Raw genomic sequence first — 17,950 nt, forward strand, 5'->3', positions numbered from 1 at the left:
GGGACACATGCTCAGAGAGGGTTTTTCCATTGGAAGACAAGATCTTGGCCATCAAGAGGGCCACCGCCCACTTCCTCGGCAGAGAGGTGACCTCGGCATGCTGGTACAAACATCTCGTAGGTCTATTAGCGGTGGTTCTGTTAGCCGTGCCGCACATGAAACTAAGGATGAGAAGGATTCAGCGGCACTTCGCGTCCTCCTGGAGTCAGGAGCGGGGGCTCTCAATCAGAGCGGATCAACGTTACGCTATCTGTCCACCTGGATCTAACTTGGTGGTCCATGGACTGCAACCTACGGACGGGCAAGCCCTTCCGGCCGCCCTCTCCACAGGCCACCATCACCACAAACTCCTCGCTCGAGGGCTGGGAGCCACCCTGAACGATCTCTCGGTCCACAGCACTTGGACTTGACAGGAGAAGGAATACCACATCAATTGGTTGGAGCTGAAAGCCATCTGGCTAGCGCTCAGGGCATTCCTACCACTTCTCAAGGGCAAGGTCGTCCTCATCCAGACAGACAACTCGACCAGCATGTACTATGTCAACAAGCAGGGAGGCACCAGATCCCCTCCTCTGGGCAGACTGGCGATCAGCATGTGGGAGTAGGCCTTGGAAAACAGATTTTACCTCCTGGCAGTCCACCTCCCGGGGGAATCCAACCTGGAGGCGGACAGGCTCAGCAGGCTGGGAGCGGACAATTACTAGTGTCAGCTGAACAACCTTGTTATTCAAGAGATCTTCAACAAGTGGGGTCACCCCCAATTGGATTTCTTTGTCACCTGGCACAACAATAACTGCCCCCAGTTCGCATCCTGGCAGGGTCAGGGCCCCAGCTCTCTGGGCGACACATTTCACCTCCAGAGGACAGGCATGAAAGCCTATGCCTTTCCGCCCACTCCCCTGATTCACAGGGTAATTTGCAAGATCAAGGAGTTGCGCCGACTCCTCATTCTGATTGCTCCATGGTGGCCTGCCAGACCATGGTTTTCGAGCTCCTCAGCCTCTCGGAGGTGCCCCCGATACATATCCCGACGGGTCCAGCACATCTTCTGGCACAGCAGGGGGACAGGATCATCCACCCCGCGCCAGGGAAACTAGCCCTCGCAGCGTGATACCTGAGCAGGTAACGCTTCGGCACCTTAGCCTCTCACAGGCCGATTTGGAGATCATACAGGGCGTCGGGAGCAAAGCCACCAGGGCCCTGTACAAGAGCAAATGTACAAGGTTCTGCTACTGGGCAGACTCCAAGGGAATTGACCCGCTTGGCCTGCAATTTGGACGACGTGCTCTCCTTTTTGGCGCACCTCGCTCATTCGGGCGTACAGGTCGACACCTGCCGTACATACCTTGCAGCCATTGGGGCTTTCAGGAACTCGGAGGAAGGCATTTTTTCCTCCTCCAACCCTATCGTCAAGAAACATCTGACTGGTCTCACTAGGCTGTACCCACCCGTCAAGAGACCGCACCCTGTGTGGGACCTTAATATAGTCTTGGGCACCCTGCCGCACAAACCATTCGAGCCAATGACGTGTCTGGACATTAGGCTGGTCACCATCAAGACGGCCTTACTAGTTGGTCTAACCTCGGCTCGCAGAGCCATTCAGGCGCTGGTCGCCTCTGAACCATATACCACTTTTCACAAGGACAAGGTAGTCATGCGGACGCTCCCGGCATTTCAGCCCAAACTTCCATCTGCATTTCACTTGAACGAGGAAATGGTCCTTCCTACTTTTTTCCCTATCCCAAGGACGAAGCACAGAGTGCTGCACTGCCTGGATGTCAGGCGTACCCTAAAATTCTACTTGCACAGGACCAAGGGCTTCCGCAAGTCAGATGACCTGTTTGTCACTTTTGGCGGATCAAGGCCAGGCTATCAGGCCTCCCAAGGCTTCCATATCCCGCTGGAGCGTCTCTGCCATCAAAGAAGCGTATGAAGCCGGGCACAAGATGCTCCCGGCCAACATGCATGCCAACGTAGTCAGGGCCAAGGCAACGGCCATCGCATTCCAATGCCATGTCCCTTGACAAGTCATAAGCAGGGCGGCCACTTGGGCCCCTCCCTCGGCTTTCTGCAAGCATTACTGTTTGGATGCCGGATCTAGATCTGATTCGGCTTTTGGACAGGCGGTTCTCTGGAACTTATTTGCTTAAGGACGGTCTCCTCTCCACCCTGGGGCTACAATCAGTTGTAATCGCCCATACAGTATGGAGCAAAGGGGACGGGACGTAAAAGTAATTTTAAGTTACTCACTGTAGTGACTAACATACTCTTAGTCCATAGTCAAACAGAAAAACGGTTTGACTCTCATAGCACCAGGCATGGATGGTGATCACCTTTCAAAAAACACCATCTCCAGATGGATAGGGAAAATGCATACAACTCTGCTATTTCCTATCAAACAAAACTCTGCCTTTCACCTCTACCGGAGATACAGGAGCTACTTTGGCTTTTATTGCAAATGTCCCTCTGACACTATTTGCAAAGCAGCTACATGGATTTCCATTCATACTTTTACTCAGTACTACTGCATTGGCAAACATTCTAAAGCAGATTCACAGCTGGGACAAGCAGTGCTAAAACATCTATTTGCTACCGTACCTTCTCGCAACCCACCTCCTCCTCCTGATACATATCGCTAGTCTATGCATAGCATGTGATTAAGCAGATCTCCAAGCCTCCGAAGGGATACATTACTCACCGTAATCGTATTGCTGATGCTTGTATCTGCTTAGATTCACGTGCGCCCACCCTTCTTCTCCCCTTGGAGTAGAAGGTGCAACAATGTTTTCTGGCTTTATCGACTCTTCTCTGCTTTATTACATCTGTACTCATGCTACACTTCATGCTACCTCATGTCAGAAACAAAACAATCTGAGGCACCTAGATGCGTGAAGGACCATGGATACAAAGAGATGTCACACTAGGGATAATATTAATGGCACGCCTATGTCGACGCCCTTTCCGAGTTTCGAAAACAAATAATGTAATACTCCTTGGCTACCACGAGATGTTGGCCTATGCATAGCATGTGAGTCCAAGCAGATATAAGCATCAGAAATAAGATTACGGTGAGTAATGTAGACAATATAGATGCATTTACTACTTGAATGCACTGCATATATTGTTTGATATTTGACTTTATTATACAGAGTATATTGCTCAATAAATAACGTCTGTCTCGACCACTAGCTTATTATTAACAGTTTCCCCTCGTAATATAAAAGCCTGACTGAGCAGCATTGTTGCCACTGTTGGTGGTGGAAACCCTGCTCATGCCGTAATGGTTGGTCTACTTACACCTTCCCCAGAGGATTTCTGAAAAATCTCTGAACCCTCTTCTCACCCAAAAACACTTCAGAACAGCATCCCATGCCTCTGTTCTTGTCTGGCTCGATAATTGCAAATCTCTATTCTTGATCCCTCGAGTTCTGTTTTGTCCAAAAAGACAAATGCAAATTTGTACTGTACATGCCTGGCTGCCTACTAATAAACTCCTCAGTACCTTTACATCCCTTACATATTCAACCACATGTTAAACCTACCCTCGCAGCAATCTCCATCCAAATACGCCCTCCACCAACACGCTTCAGTAACACCAGAGATGTATTTTTATTTAGATAACTGCAAAAAACTCACTTCTTATTGAATCCTCTATGGCCACCCTCATTAAACCGATCAGCACAACCTCACACCCTGCCCCATCCACCAGCTTACGTGTATCTGCACCTGTGGCAATGGCCTAATTCTTAATGATCTAAGCTCTTACTGCAACTTTCCTACATGGAAATATTTATTTTTAAAACCAATAATTTGAAGGGAGCTGTTTAGTAGACAATTGGCAATGACTTGAGAACATTCCAGTTCCACTTTAAAGTAGTTCCATAAAATTAATCAAGTGCCATTTGTTCATAATTTTGACGTTTAGCTTTATGTATACTTTGATAGCACATGGCTTTCCCACAAATGTATAATTTTTTCCAGTGGTCCCTCAAAGATTTGGTCAAATGCAATGTTTACACTCAAATGCATTGAAGAAGCCCATAACTAAGCCATCTTAGTATGCCGATCAATTTAGAAACATGTGACCGAGCAGTACCCCTTCACTGTGGTAATGGAGTTGTACTTTTTAGCCTATCTGGACTCACCCATTTCTTTTGCTCCCCAGGACTCCACTGATGCTGTCTGTTCTGAATGGACATACAGACTGTGTCTACTCGCTGCTCAACAAGGGTGCCAACGTCAATGCCAAAGACAAATGGGGAAGAACAGCGTTGCACAGAGGGGTGAGACAGGCTTTTTCACATTACTTCTGTTGTTCACGCAAATGTCTGATTTAGTGAAAGGTTAGGGCCCCTTCACAAATGACACGCTCCATGTGCGTGAATAGCACTATTCTGAATACAAGGTGTGCTACCCTTTTCCTCCCGAAAACTGACTGGTGCGATTTAATTTATTATAAACTGAACATAGTCTGTGTATGTCCATTATGTCCATATTTTCTAGCAGTTCGGATGTTTTGTAATCTGATGTAAATCTAAATAGAGATTGGATTCAAATTAAGTGCTGTAAATAAGTTGTGACTAAAGAGACTTTGTAATACTGAATATTGATGGATGGAAAAAGTTTGAATTAATCTCAACTGCCTTTTCCTCTGAACTGCTGTACATTACATTATTTTTCAGCCTGCTTTAAAAGGGTACCTAGGCATGGTGCCACTCCCAAAGATCCATCCGTACATTTTGGGTCACATTCTTTCTACTGCATCTAGCTTCTTTGTATTAGCCCAATAACCCTACCAAGTTGTTTATTCTCACGGATTTGGAGGTCTTGCCAGATTTTAAGATGCATTTTCAGAACCAGCCCTGTAGGCAGATTCTTAGAGGTTACCCTCTTCTCTTAAACAGAGAAAGACAGCCTTATCAAGGTTGAGTGACTGAGCAGCAATGCTTAGACATAGAATAGTGTGAGAGTAGTGCAGGGTTCAGTTAAGCACACACGGAGCACTCTCAATAATATGAGTTAGGCAGAATGTATAAAAGTATGGTTACTTATTTAGGCCTTCGACATTAAAAACCACAGCTAAGTATTACACTAGGCATACATTATTATATACACATTCACTTTTGTGGTGCTCTGCCTACAGCACGTAGATCAATATTAGAAAACCGTAGTGTAGAAAAGTAAGTGAAAAAGGAACAAGGTAACTAATAACCAATTTAGAGACATATGTAAGGAAGAAAGTGTTACAGCACAATAGATAACCTTATAAGTGCAAGGTTCTACACTTAAAAAGTAATTCCCTTGCTAGTAGAGATGAGGCATAGTGTCCTTTGAGTCGCCAGTCCCAGTTGAACTCTTGGCAGTAGGTTAGGAGTATTTAGGGTAATCTGAAATCGTGTTGGAAAAGCAAACATGCAGTTTGTAACTGTTTACTTTTATAGTTTTTTTAAAAAACAATTTTATTAATTTGTTTCAACCAAACTTACAGTGCATATGACAATATTGAATATACATCACTTTGTCTAAGTCCACTGTTTCACCCATTCCCACCCCCCCCCCCCCCCTTCCGAGCCTACTCTCCCTCATGTTCCGTTACTCTGTCTTGCAGTAGGGATTCCTTTTCAATAGTTCCTGTTGAATTCCAGTCACTTGACCCATCATACATGGGCCCAAATAATGTGGCTATTAGTTGCCTCCAAGCTATCAAGGTTCCAGCCTCTTCCTCTCCCCCACCATTACATGCTTCTTGCCATACTGTGGTTTCTACCTCTGCCCATTTCTGTAGATCTTTCCACCATATTTCCATTCTTGGTCTATAACATGCCTCGCACCCCATAGCGATTCTTCTATTTGCTAGAACATACGCCAGATCTTTCAGTTTGCTCACATGCTTGAGTTTACGTGGTGTAGAAAACCCTCCTATCAAACAAGCCCATGCTGTATCCACCTCCATTTTGATCCCTTTTTCTTCCATCCTATGTGCTATTTCTCCCCAAAAACACTCTATTATTGGGCATGACCAGAACATGTGTACCATTACAACGTTTTCTTCATCACATTTGGGGCATGATTGTCGTCCTGCATTTTTTAATTTAGCTATCCTTTGAGGTGTCATATACGCCCTGTGTGTTATGTATAATTGTATCTATTGTAATCTAGCATTTCCCGACACTTTTCTGTGATATCCTTGGGCCTGCTCCTACATCCCTTCACTCATTGGGGCACCCACTTCCCCTTCCTGTCTGAGTAGTACCACTTCCTTCCCCACTTTGGTCATCATCATCTCATATATTCTAGATATTTCATGCCCTCTGCTATGTCGTATATTGTGTCTATGATAGTGTCCGGTTCATCTGCTTATACCTCTTCGGACCAGGTCTCTTTAATTCGCTGCACCACCCTATGATATGCGATATGCTGCCCCACGTGTAACCCTGTCTCCTCTACCTGCCCCTCAAAATCCCATATACACCCCTCTTGCCACATGTCGCCCATTGTTGCTATCCCCACCGGTTCCCAGTGCTGCCTAATCATTAGTCTTAGTTGCTTTTCTTCGGCCTTCCAGAGCGACTAATGGAACCTGTGGGGAACACGGGGAAGGATTCTCCATTAACTGACAGGCTCTCCGCCATATCTCCCACCCAAGTGTCATTATCCTTGGGCGTCCTTCCATATCCGACTTGGGAAGCCACATCATTTCTTTTAAGAAGAATGGGGCACAGTCCAATCGGAACAGCCTGGATTCCAAGGTTGGCTCCTCGGAGAGCCATTTGGCTACATGTTGTAGTTGACATGCTATGTAATAAATTTCGTAGTTTGGTATTTTAATGCCCCCTTTCTCGTATGAGTTCTGTAGCTTCCATAGGGCCACTCTGTTCCTTGTCCCATGCCAGAGGAATTACCTTCATATGTTGTCCAACCTGGCAAAGAGTCGTCTAGTTATCAAGTATGGGATGGTCGCAAAATAGTGCAACAGTCTTGGCAGTTCCACCATTTTAAGCATTGCCCCCGTCCCATCATCGCCAAGGGGAGCTTCACCCAGAACTTCATACTGTTTTCTATATTCTTAATGGCTTTCTCTGTATTATGTTGATGTTCTGCTTCCACCGTGTGATATATGTCTACCCCAACATATCGAAACGTGTTGACCTCCCATGGAATCTGCAGGATCGATAGCTGCCTTAACGGGATCCCTCTATACCTGCCCAATGGAAATACACAAGACTTTTTGGGGTTCACAGCTATGCCTGACAGCTTTGCAAATCGCTCCATCACTTCTAGAACATACTGGAGGTTCTCTTCCGGGTAGCGTAGATACAACATATCGGCGTACAACGAAATTGGGTGCGGTTCCCCCTTTATGGTGATGCCTATCACCTCATACTGCTGTCTCAGGTATATTGCCAAAGGCTCTAAGTTGAAAATATACAGCATGGGGGACCGCGGGCATCCCTGCCTAGTGCCTCTGCTGAGCTGCCATCTCTCCGACATTATCGCTCCTGTCTTGACCCTGGCCAGCGGCGCGCTGTATAATAGGTTAGCCCATTTGAGATACCCCAGTCCTATAACATAATTGGTTAGGGCCGCTATCAGCCATGGCCATTTAACCAAGTCAAAGGCCTTTATTGCATCTAGCGACACTATCACCATCTTGCCCACGTCTTCATTTGCATGTTCTATGACTCGGTGGAGTCGCCTGAGGTGGTTGGATTTGTTCCTATTGGGAACATAGCCGGTCTGATCTGGGTGTATTCATTTATTGACACCCCTCCTCATTCTGTTTGCCAAGACCACCGTTAATATTTTACTGTCCTGGTTCAACATTGACAGGGGCCCGTAAGAGCCACAGTCACAGCCAGGCTTATTGGGTTTGGGAAGCGGTATAATAATGGCCTCTCTCAGGGACTCTGGTAGCTTCCCAACTTCATACGCCTCATTCAGCATGTCTAAGAGCGGGGGAAGCACCTCGTTTTTATATGTTTTAAGAATTCGCTAGGCAGTCCAACAGTCCCTGGGGTCTTACTAGTGGGTAGCTGCCTCAGTACCTCCTCCAATTCCTCTAGGGTAATCGGTGCTTCAAGCTCCTCTCTATCTTTGGCGCTCATCTGTGGCAATCCAATGTCCTCTAGTGTTTCTCCTATTTCCTTGCTGTCGCTTCCCTCCTTGTCTCCATACAGGAGCCGGTAATAATCTGCGAATTCCCGATTAACTCGCTCTTGGGTGTCTTCTATGCGCCTATCATCTTTCACTATCGTTCTAATTGTAGGTCTGGGAGTCTCGCTTTTATATAGCCATGCCAGAACTCTCCCTGGTCTGTCCCCCCTGCATGCTGTCTCTCTATGTACTTTTTGTAATTCAGGTTGTATAGCCTTTCCCAGTATCCCGCGCATTTCTGTTGCAGCCTAAGTACCTCTTCATTATCCTCTTTGGTATTACCTCCCCTTTTCAACACTATTTCTAGCTCCGTTTCCGCTTCCTGTAGTTTGACCAAGATCCCTCCTTGTAGTCCCTTTGTCTTAGCTATGGCTATCCCCCTCATTACCACTTTAAACGCTTCCCAGAGCGTACCCACTGTCTCAACACTACCAGTGTTGATCTCGAAATAACGTATTATTTCCTCTCTCATGTCCTCCCTGAAAATATTGTCTTTCAACGTCTCTGCTCGTAGGCACCATGTCGGTATCTTTGCCCTCAGGGATCGGTATTGCCATACTAGTATCAGCGGCGAGTGGTCAGACAGGACCCTTGCCTTATATTCTACCTGCGCTATTTCTGTCATTAGTACATGTGTAACAAACCTACAGCCTAGTGTGTAGGTTCTGGGGGGGGTGAATAATGCGAATATTGTCTATCCGGCCGGTGGTGTGACCACCATGCATTGTGTACCCAAAATCCGCTAACAATGACTGCAACGTCCTAGCAGCTGGAGTGGGTCTGTCTATTTTGGTATCCTATCTATTTTTGGGTTTAGTACACAATTAGTCTCCTCCCCAAATCACCGCCCACCCTAACCTCCCCCCGAGTTGTTTATATAGAGTTCTAAAGTATGCTGCCGTGTCCCGATTTGCGGCATATGTGTTTGACACATATTTCCTTATTTTCCACCATCCCCTTTATTATGACCATCCTCCCATCTGGCTCCACTGTAGATTGCAATAGCTGGAACAGGACATGCGGTGCCACCCAAGTAATTACCCCTCTGGCGTAATCTGAAAATGCTGCACCCACTACTGTCCCCTTCCACTTCTTTCGGATCACTTCCAGCTTTTCTTGCGTTAAGTGAGTCTCTTGTAGCAAGGCTTTGTCAATTTTCTGCCTGCGCAGATGCATCATAACCTTATTCCTTTTTAGATAGCTATTGAGTTCCCTAACATTCCAAGTAACTATTTTAAGGTCTCCCATAACATATTAGATTCCTGCTCTTCACTCCGCAAGCACAATTCCTTCCTTATTAAATGTAGGCTCATTCCCCATCTTTTCCCAACTCCTCTTACCCCAACTCCCGTCCAACCCTCCCATCCCCAACTCCCCACTCCACACCCCCCCTCCCCCACCAACTGTTGCCCAGCTCCATCCCTGGATCTCAGGCTCCCCCACATCTAGCCTCTTTCTTGGCGCTACCTGTACTTGGTTCTCAGTGGGGAGATGCCGCCCTATCGGCGCACCTACTACTTCAACTAATGGGGATAAAGCGCGTATATCCTGTAGCTCCGATATATCTATAAGGCGCAGCGACATGCTTCACATTTTCAGATTGATTATGTCTATATTCCAGTCCTCAGTGTTCATTAGCACACATATATATGGCAAGTGGCCTCTGCCCCGCTACCATTCAGCTCCAGCTATCCATGTCCCTTTACTCTATGCAATGTCACTCCTCCCTCCCTTTATCCCCCATGTCGTCGGATCACTTTGCCTCTCCATCTCGATCCTGGTCTCCCTCCGTCTCTGGACATCCGTGCGTGTCCAGCCAGCATGTTGCTTCCTCCGGAGTCTCGAAGAAGTGGGCTTTGCTCTTATACAGAAATTTTAGTTTCGCTGGGTAGAGCAGCATGTATTTTATCCCCGCCGTGCGTAATCTTCTCTTGACAGCCACATAACTATATCGTTGCCTCTGCACCAGCATAGTATAATCCGGGTAGGCCGTGATCATTGCTGACGCTCGAGTTATAGTACCACCTTTCCGGAAGAATTCCAGGATCTTTTCTCGATCTCTGTAGTTCAAGATTTTTGCAATTATAGCTCTGGACGGCGCTCCTGGTTGTGGTCTTCTAGTTTGGGCCCAATGCGCCCGCTCCACTGCAAATCCTTGGGAGAGTTTGCCAGCTCCTACTGCCTGGAGTAGCATATTCTCGACATAGTCCGTGGGGTCCGTGCCTTCTTCCCCTTCTGGCAGGCCCACCACGCGTATGTTGCTTCGTCTAGCTCGTCCTTCAGCTTCTTCTGCCCGGTTTTCCAAATTAGCCACTTGCTGTTTCATTACGTGGACCTCTTTTGCATTAGTGGTGCATAATTCCTTGTTCCTCTTAGCGGCGCTTTCCAAGCTACTAGTTCTATCGGCCAACGCCCTCACGTCTTGCTAAGTTAACATCTATCCCCACCGTGTCCATCTTCTTTTCTAGCGCTTCTTTGAGCTCGGCCATTGCTAGGCCCCACAAGGCTTTCAATTCCGTGATAGCCTCGAGTATCCGTTGGTCATCTCTCAGCGTGCTCTCAGCCTCTTGCACCTTCGTCCCGGTCTGTGTTGGGGGAGTTGTAGGCTGTTGCGCTTTAGCGAATATGTCCATGGTCGTCTGTTTCACCTTGCCTTTGATTCCCTTCTGGGCCATTTTGTGGGCTCTCTTCTATGACCTAGCAGCTTACTTCTCGTGGCGACGTGCCGTTTCACTGCTTTGCTTGCTTTCCACCCATTGGGCTCCCGGCAGTGGTGCTCTCTAACTCGTTCCTTACTCCCAACGTAGGTCCGTTTCTTCCAGGCGAGAGCCCGTCGCCCTGTATGCTTGGCGTATGTACAAGAGGGCCTTACTGTGCAGCAAGTCACCGCGCCTGCCTGTCCTCCACGTGTGGCTCTCCTATTCCCGGGGCCGCCTTTTTTGCCGTTCCTCTGTCCTCTGCAAACTCCACAATGCCGTCCTATTGTTCCCAGGTGCTCATACCTGCACTGTAATGCCAGCCCTCTGCACGTGCTGCAGCGTGTGCTGTTTCACGCTCTCCTGTTACCCCTTGTTTCGCGGTTTGGGTGTTTCAGGTTGTGCAAATCCCCTGCTTCCACTATATTGCGTTGTGTTTGCAGCTTATACTGTGCATTCCGTGTGTTGCACCATGTGAGTTCTGCTGCTTGGGGTGCTTTGCTTCCCAAGGCTGTTTGCTTGTGGGGGTTTCCAGTTTCTTTTGTATATTAATGGTATTGTCTGCCATCCCACGGCTCTACGCGTGGGGTTATCTCCCCTTTGTGTGACAGAGTTGTGACTGGCAGCTGCTTCCCCATCCACTTTCTCCTTTATTTTCGCCTCTCCCATGTGTTACTCGCGTGAGCGCCTGTATGTTGCGCCATCTCACGGGGCCCCAGAGTGTCCAATATCTTCCGGTCAGATTGCCCCCTGTTGTTGGCATGCGTTCCCTTTATGTGCATTTGACAGGGCATGGTGCGTTCATGGTCACGCCCGGACTTTGGGCTTCTGTCTGCGAGCCCGCCCGCCTTACTGAGATCAGTCTGCGCTAGGCGCTCGGATCCCTGCAGCGGCAGCCCTTTGTGCTGGCTCTCAGCCGCCCCGTGCTCCAGCGCCACCCACTCCTCAGTGGGGAAAGGGTCCTCCGTTCCATTGCGCTGCAGATTGCCTCGGCGGAGTTTCTTCTTTGCGTGTCGCCGGGTCTCCGACTATCTCAGGTCCCCAGTGCTGTGCGCTCCGTGTTTCATCAACATGCTGCAGCCCCCGCTGCTCACCGTGACACTCTACAGGGGTAGGGGATCCCAGCCTTCTCGCACTATTAGAGCTGCACGCTCTTCTTCTCCCGTCAGGGCATGGCTGCCAGCTGCCCTCAAGCCGCCTCTGGGCAGTCCGCCGCTCTCAGCTTAAGCGGTGTCTGCAAGCCAGCAACCCACTCGCCGCTTGTATCTGGTGCCGCCAAGGATTCCTTTGTTCTGGCCCGCCGCCTTTTTTGCGTTAGTTGTACTGTACCGGTCTGGGATACAAAGACGCACAACTCTTGCCTCTTTGTCTCTTGCCTTCCATCGACCCACTCACTCTGCACCTGGCATGCTCACACACATTTCATTGTATTTTGGTGCTGGAATCCACCGTTGAAACGCACGCAGTACTCCGGATCAATTTGTCGGCTCACGGAGCTCTCAGGTATTGCAGCCTATTCCATGGCTGCTTAGCCACGCCCCCTCTGTTTACTTTTATAGTTATGCAACTTTTAAAGTTCTCAGGAGACCCTCTCACAAACCAACCATTTTAGGGCAATCTGAGGGGGAAGATCCTTGACTAGAACTCCACCTTTCAGTCAGGCCATGTGAGAGCTATAGCAAAGATTTTACACCTGTTAACCGTTATGGAGGTGGGAGGGTGCGGGGGGTTGTAAATGTTTCAGTGGATTTCTTCCTCCCACAGATTCATCATCTATATATATATTTCCCCAGCACAGTGGCTCTTCAGAAAAATGTTTATGCTGCCACAGGCTGTGAGGGGTCAGTAATGCTAGGTGGACAACTGCTTGTTGATTTCTCAACATAGGCCATACTCCTACGTCCTGTCCCCTTTCCTCCATACTGTATGGGTGTCCCACGCTAGGGGCGGGAGACAGAATCTTCTTCACCAGAAGAAATCTTCTTCCTCTTTAAATTTAGAGGCGCACAGGGGCGCGGCCCTGGGTGCATTTGCTCCTGACTCTGCCCATCGGTGCCACACCCCAGACCTCTTTTCTGCATCGACTGGAATGGACCACTTTCACCAGCGCTCCTGGGTTTGGCTTCGGCCTTGTAATTCCATGCGCTCTTTCCTGGATACTGTCTTTTTTTGTCTTCTAATGTTTATTCAGGTACTCGGTCCTCTGGCGCCACACTCCTCCCTGGCGCATGTCGACGTCCTTGGGCTTCAGCAGGTGTCCAGCCTGCGATGGGCTCTTCCCCACATCCGACTCCCACGCTCTGTGCCTCCACTGCCTTGGCCCCGACCATGGCTGATAAGGTTGTACCACGTGAAATGCACTAACACCGCAAGCTCTGAAGAACAGGTTAGCCTGGTGGAGGGAGCTCTTGAACAAGTCTCCTCCAGAGGACTTTAAGAACCTCGCCAGACACAAGTCAAGGCCCAAGGAAGGGCCGCTTTTTTCCATTGCACCTCGCAAGGGTGACTCCTTTCCTAGGAAATGTCTGAGTGGGAAGGACCGTTCAGGTTCTCACACCAGCACAGGTACTTGGGCTCATTCAACCAGCAGCCAGGCCGAGGGGTTGCTTGATCCTTCAGGAAACAGTGCTGAAGGGACAGCAAGGTTTTTACCGGGTGTCCACCCGAGGGGCGATGCCCTACTACAGGACCAATGTCTTGGGGGGCGCCTGTACGCCCTACTACCGGCACCAGAGCCACGGGCACTACGCCTACCGGGCTTTGTCCTGAAGTGCAGGGTAGTCCTCAAGCTCCACCGACAAGAGTTTAAGAGGATGCCGGGCCCAGCGACCCAACCACCACGACGCAGGCACATGAAATGCAGCTCAACAAAATGGCTGTCGCACCAGATGAGATGGCCACTCGTCCGACACCACCCCGTTCGGGGAGCAGGTAGGAGAGCGAGTGTCCATTTAGGACTGGTCTTCACCAGGTATGTGGCCTACAGCTTATCCTTCAGCATTGCAGGGCAGATATCCCCCTGCAACCAACAAGGCAGAGTACGCACAGGCCCCAGCAGCCGCCAGCTACTCAGTCAATAACACCTGCCACACCACCAGCCTTGAGAAATTCCTCATGCTTATGAGGTTCCCGCCAGATGGGCTCCATACTTTGGGATGTTATAAAAGACATGTTGTCTCCAGTCCTTCCGCCAGCACCTATAGTCATTCCTTCTATGGCTTTGGTTCCTCAAGCCCCCGTGCAGCCCCAGCTGCCTGCGCCTGGGTCCTTCGATTCCAGCTTCCCTGTCCTACAGTCCAGGCGGTTCTACACCAGCCCCCAAAGCAACCTCCTGCTCCGGTCTCCAAACCTCAGTTTTCGGCGCCAAGTACGCCTCCTCCGGCACCAGACCAGCCGGACAGCCTGGTAGAAACCAATGAGGAGGACGACCCTGACACACCGTCTTCAACCAAGGCCTTCCATGAACGACTTGCAGGTTTGGCCGAATATTTTGGGCTTCCACAACCCGAGGTGCAACAACATGAGGCGGGGGTCCTGGCTGAGGTCCTCACTCTGCGGCTAGAACGGGGATTCCTATGCAAAAGGACGTTGTCCCCTTGGGCAGAAATTAATGGCTTAAACCTAATTCGGCGAAGCCCACCAATAGGTGCCTCGATGACAAATACAGGCAATTGGAGGGGGATACACTCTTCTTGTCGGCACACCTTCAACCACACTCCTCTGTGATTGCCGCAGCCTCCATCTACTTGAAGCTGCCGTCTTCCTCGGCCCCCTCGTTCTCGTCTCTGCTAGGCAAGGAGGAGAAGATCTTGGAGGCGTATGGGAAAAAGATCTATTCCAACACCTCCGTCAGTCTAATGCAGACGCCATGCTTTGGCGGGAAATAGCCGACTTCCTTCCGGAACTTCTGGTACACAGGGAAGCACTCTTCAAGGCGTGGCTGGCAGAAGCAAAGATGGTGGCCCAAGACATTATGCAGTCCACAGTGATACACATTGACACCTCAGTCCGTGCCATCTGCATAGCCACGGACATGAGAAGGACTGCCTGGCTACGGGCTACCAAGTTCAACACGGACGTCCAGGACCGCATATTGGACCTTCCATTCGAGGGTAGCGACCTCTTTCATTTCACCACGGATGAGGAACTGGCTAAGGAGGAGAACAGTTACCAGACTGCAAAATCCTTATCCATCCTCACAAAGTCTACGCCCAAGACATACAATCGCAACAGCGTTCTGACAAGGGGCGGCCTTAGGTGGATTCTGGGACTTCCAAGAACGACGGTCCAGGCAGCCGGACCGATCTCAGTCAACACCGCCGCAAACAGCACAAGGCGGGGAATAAGGGCTTCTTTCAGTCCCCCCTCCTCAGCCCCAGCTTCAGAGGGGGAAAAAAGGCATGACACTCCCCTGAGGGTCCACTCGTCTCTGCTGGGGGGCAGGCCTGCCCTTCACGCACAGCATTGGCGCGCAAGGTTCACGGATCCCTGGATCCTATCAGTAGTGTCCTCGGGCTACCGCCTACCGGTACCTCCCTCCACACCCTCCTTTCTCCCACTCCCGGAGACAACAACTCTATTGGCGGAAATTCAATTGCTTGTACAGATTCAGCCAACCTACCAGCGGGGCTTGGGCTTCTAATCCAGAATTTTCCCCATACAGAAGAAGAATCAGTTGTGTTGGACCTTTCTACGCTGAACCTTTCCCTACCACTTCAAAAGTTAAAGATGGTTACCCCACCGCTTATTGCGGAGACACGGTGCAGGTGAGACTGGGTGTGCTCCCTGGATCTGAAGGACGCATAACTGCATGTCCCGATTTGGCAGCCCCATCGATCGTTCCTGAGGTTTGGGATCATAGGCTTTCATTTCCAATACAAGGTTCTACCCTTTGGCCCCAACTCAGCCCCCAGGGTCTTTACCAGGCTTATGAATGCAGTGGCAGCCCTTCACAGGGCCCAGGATCAACATGTGTATCCATACCTAGACTTCCCTGTCAGGGCAAGATTACCGGAGGCGGTGCATCACACCTCTTCGCCCTCATGAATACGCTGCACGAATTGGGATTTTCCATCAATCTCAAGAAGACACAGCTAGAACCGACGCAGAGTCTGGCGTTCCTGGGTCTCATCTAGAATATGAGACCCGACAGGGACTTTCCCTCGGAGGGCAAGATTGCAGCCATCAAGAGGGCCACGAGTCATTTTCTCAGCTTGGTGGTGTCAGCACCTGCCGTGGCACATGGCAGCATTTCTTCTGGCAGTGCCTTGCAGAAGGTTCAAAATGAGGAGATTGCACCTGCATTTTGCAGCCTCATGGAGTCAGGAGCGGTGTTCCCAGGCAGAACCAGTCTGCATTCCTCCCGGTCTCCAGCAGGACCTGGTCTAGTGGAGCATGGAGGGCAACCTGAGGATAGGCAGACATTCCGACAACCAGCACCACAGGTTACCATCACCACGGTCTCGTCCTTGGAGGGCTAGGGAACTACCCTGGACAACCACAGCGTCCATGGGGTTTGGTCCCTTCAGGAACAAGAGGCCCATATCAATTGGCTGGAGCTGAAGGCCATCTTACTGGCTCTCAAGGCCTTCATACCACTCATCCGTGGCAAAATTATTCTCATTCAATTGGACTACTTCACCAGCGTGTATTACATCAACGAGCCGGGTGGCACCAGGTCACCTCCGCATTTGGGAATGGGCTCTGGCGAACAACATACACTTGACGGCAATCCACCTCCCTGGGGAGTCAAACCTGGAGGCGGACAGGCTCAGCAGGTTGGGTACGGACAATTATGAATGTCAATTGAACTAGAAGGTCCTTCAGGGGTTCTTCGACAGATGGGGTCATCCACAGGTCGACCTCTTCGTCACATGGTACAACAGTTCACATCCTTTGGGAGATGTGCTACAGATACAGTGGAACAGCATGAACGCATATGCGTTCCTTCCCACTCCCCTGGTACACAGGGTGACCTGCAAGATAAGCGAGTCCCAGCACCTCAACATCATTCTGGTAGCTCCTTGGTGGCTGGCGAGGCCATGGCTCTCAGAGCTGCTCAGCTTGGCAAACCAACCTCTGATGACCCTTTCACTGGGCCTAGCTCATCTACTGTTGCAACTGGGAGGCACGGTCATCCACCCTGTAGACATTAGCTCTTGCAACGTGGTTTCTACACAGGTCACATTAAAGCATCTGTGCCTTTCGCAGGCTAACCTGGACATCATACAGGGTGCTAGGAGCGATGCTACGCGACGCTTCAATGGGGACTGAGGAGTGGTGTCGGTGGGTGTAGTCAGGGCAAGAAGATTTTTTCTGTTGAAAAAGGTTTTGTCTCCCGCCTCTAGCGAGGGACGGCCATACAGTATGGAGGAAAGGGGCCTATGGACTAGGAGTAAGTTAGTCACTACGGTGAGTAGCTTATAATTTTTATTCTTTTTTTTTTAAAACACTTTTTATTAGCATTTTTCCATAACAACCACCACAATACCAAGAAACCCACAACATCCTCCCTCCTTCCCTTATTCGTGTGCACAGGTTACTCCACCAGGGCCGCCTCTCCTTCTTTCCCATAGTTGATAGTGAACGCCCATTCATGTTCTGTAGATCCACTGGGGCTAGGACGATTCTGCTGAGACTCTCCTTGTCCTTACTTCCCCTTCCTCCTCTGTCATTCCAATCTCCCTCACCTAGCAGCTAATCCTTCATGGCGGTTTCAGATCAGTGGCTTTCGATGAGTCTTTCAACAGTTGGGTCAATTTATTGTCACTCCTTCCCATCTCAGTTTCTGCTCCCTGCAGTATTGCCAGTTCCGTTATCCCCCACCTACGGGCATCCGCCTGCCACATGGTAATTGCCGGACCTTGTGGGCGTTTCCACGCCATAGCTACTGAGCGTTTGGCGAGTATCGGTAGGAATCGAATCATCCTATTCCGTATTTTGAGTTCCCCAAATGCATGTTCCTGGGTTGCATTCCAGCTTAATCCCCAACAATTCATTCACCCCCTTAACCACCTAATCCCAATACTCAGCTATAACTCCACAATCCCATATCCTGTGCTAAAATCCCGCCGGCCTCTGCCGCACCTTATCCGACAATT

At 49.6% G+C, this 17,950-nt stretch overlaps 1 protein-coding gene across 2 annotated transcripts in view; it reads left to right on the top strand.

Moving 5' to 3' along the window:
• The window catches only part of ANKRD28 (ankyrin repeat domain 28), a 1,823,421-nt gene that overhangs the window by 1,406,865 nt on the left and 398,606 nt on the right, over positions 1-17,950 (top strand). For both annotated transcript variants that reach the window (XM_069648906.1, XM_069648905.1), the window contains exon 20: positions 4,166-4,283. In XM_069648906.1, coding sequence (XP_069505007.1) covers positions 4,166-4,283 — 118 coding nt within the window. The remainder of the gene's footprint in view (positions 1-4,165; positions 4,284-17,950) is intronic.

Source organism: Ambystoma mexicanum, chromosome 2q, assembly GCF_040938575.1.
Source record: "Ambystoma mexicanum isolate Mex_15411 chromosome 2q, UKY_AmexF1_1, whole genome shotgun sequence".
NCBI lineage: Eukaryota > Metazoa > Chordata > Amphibia > Caudata > Ambystomatidae > Ambystoma > Ambystoma mexicanum.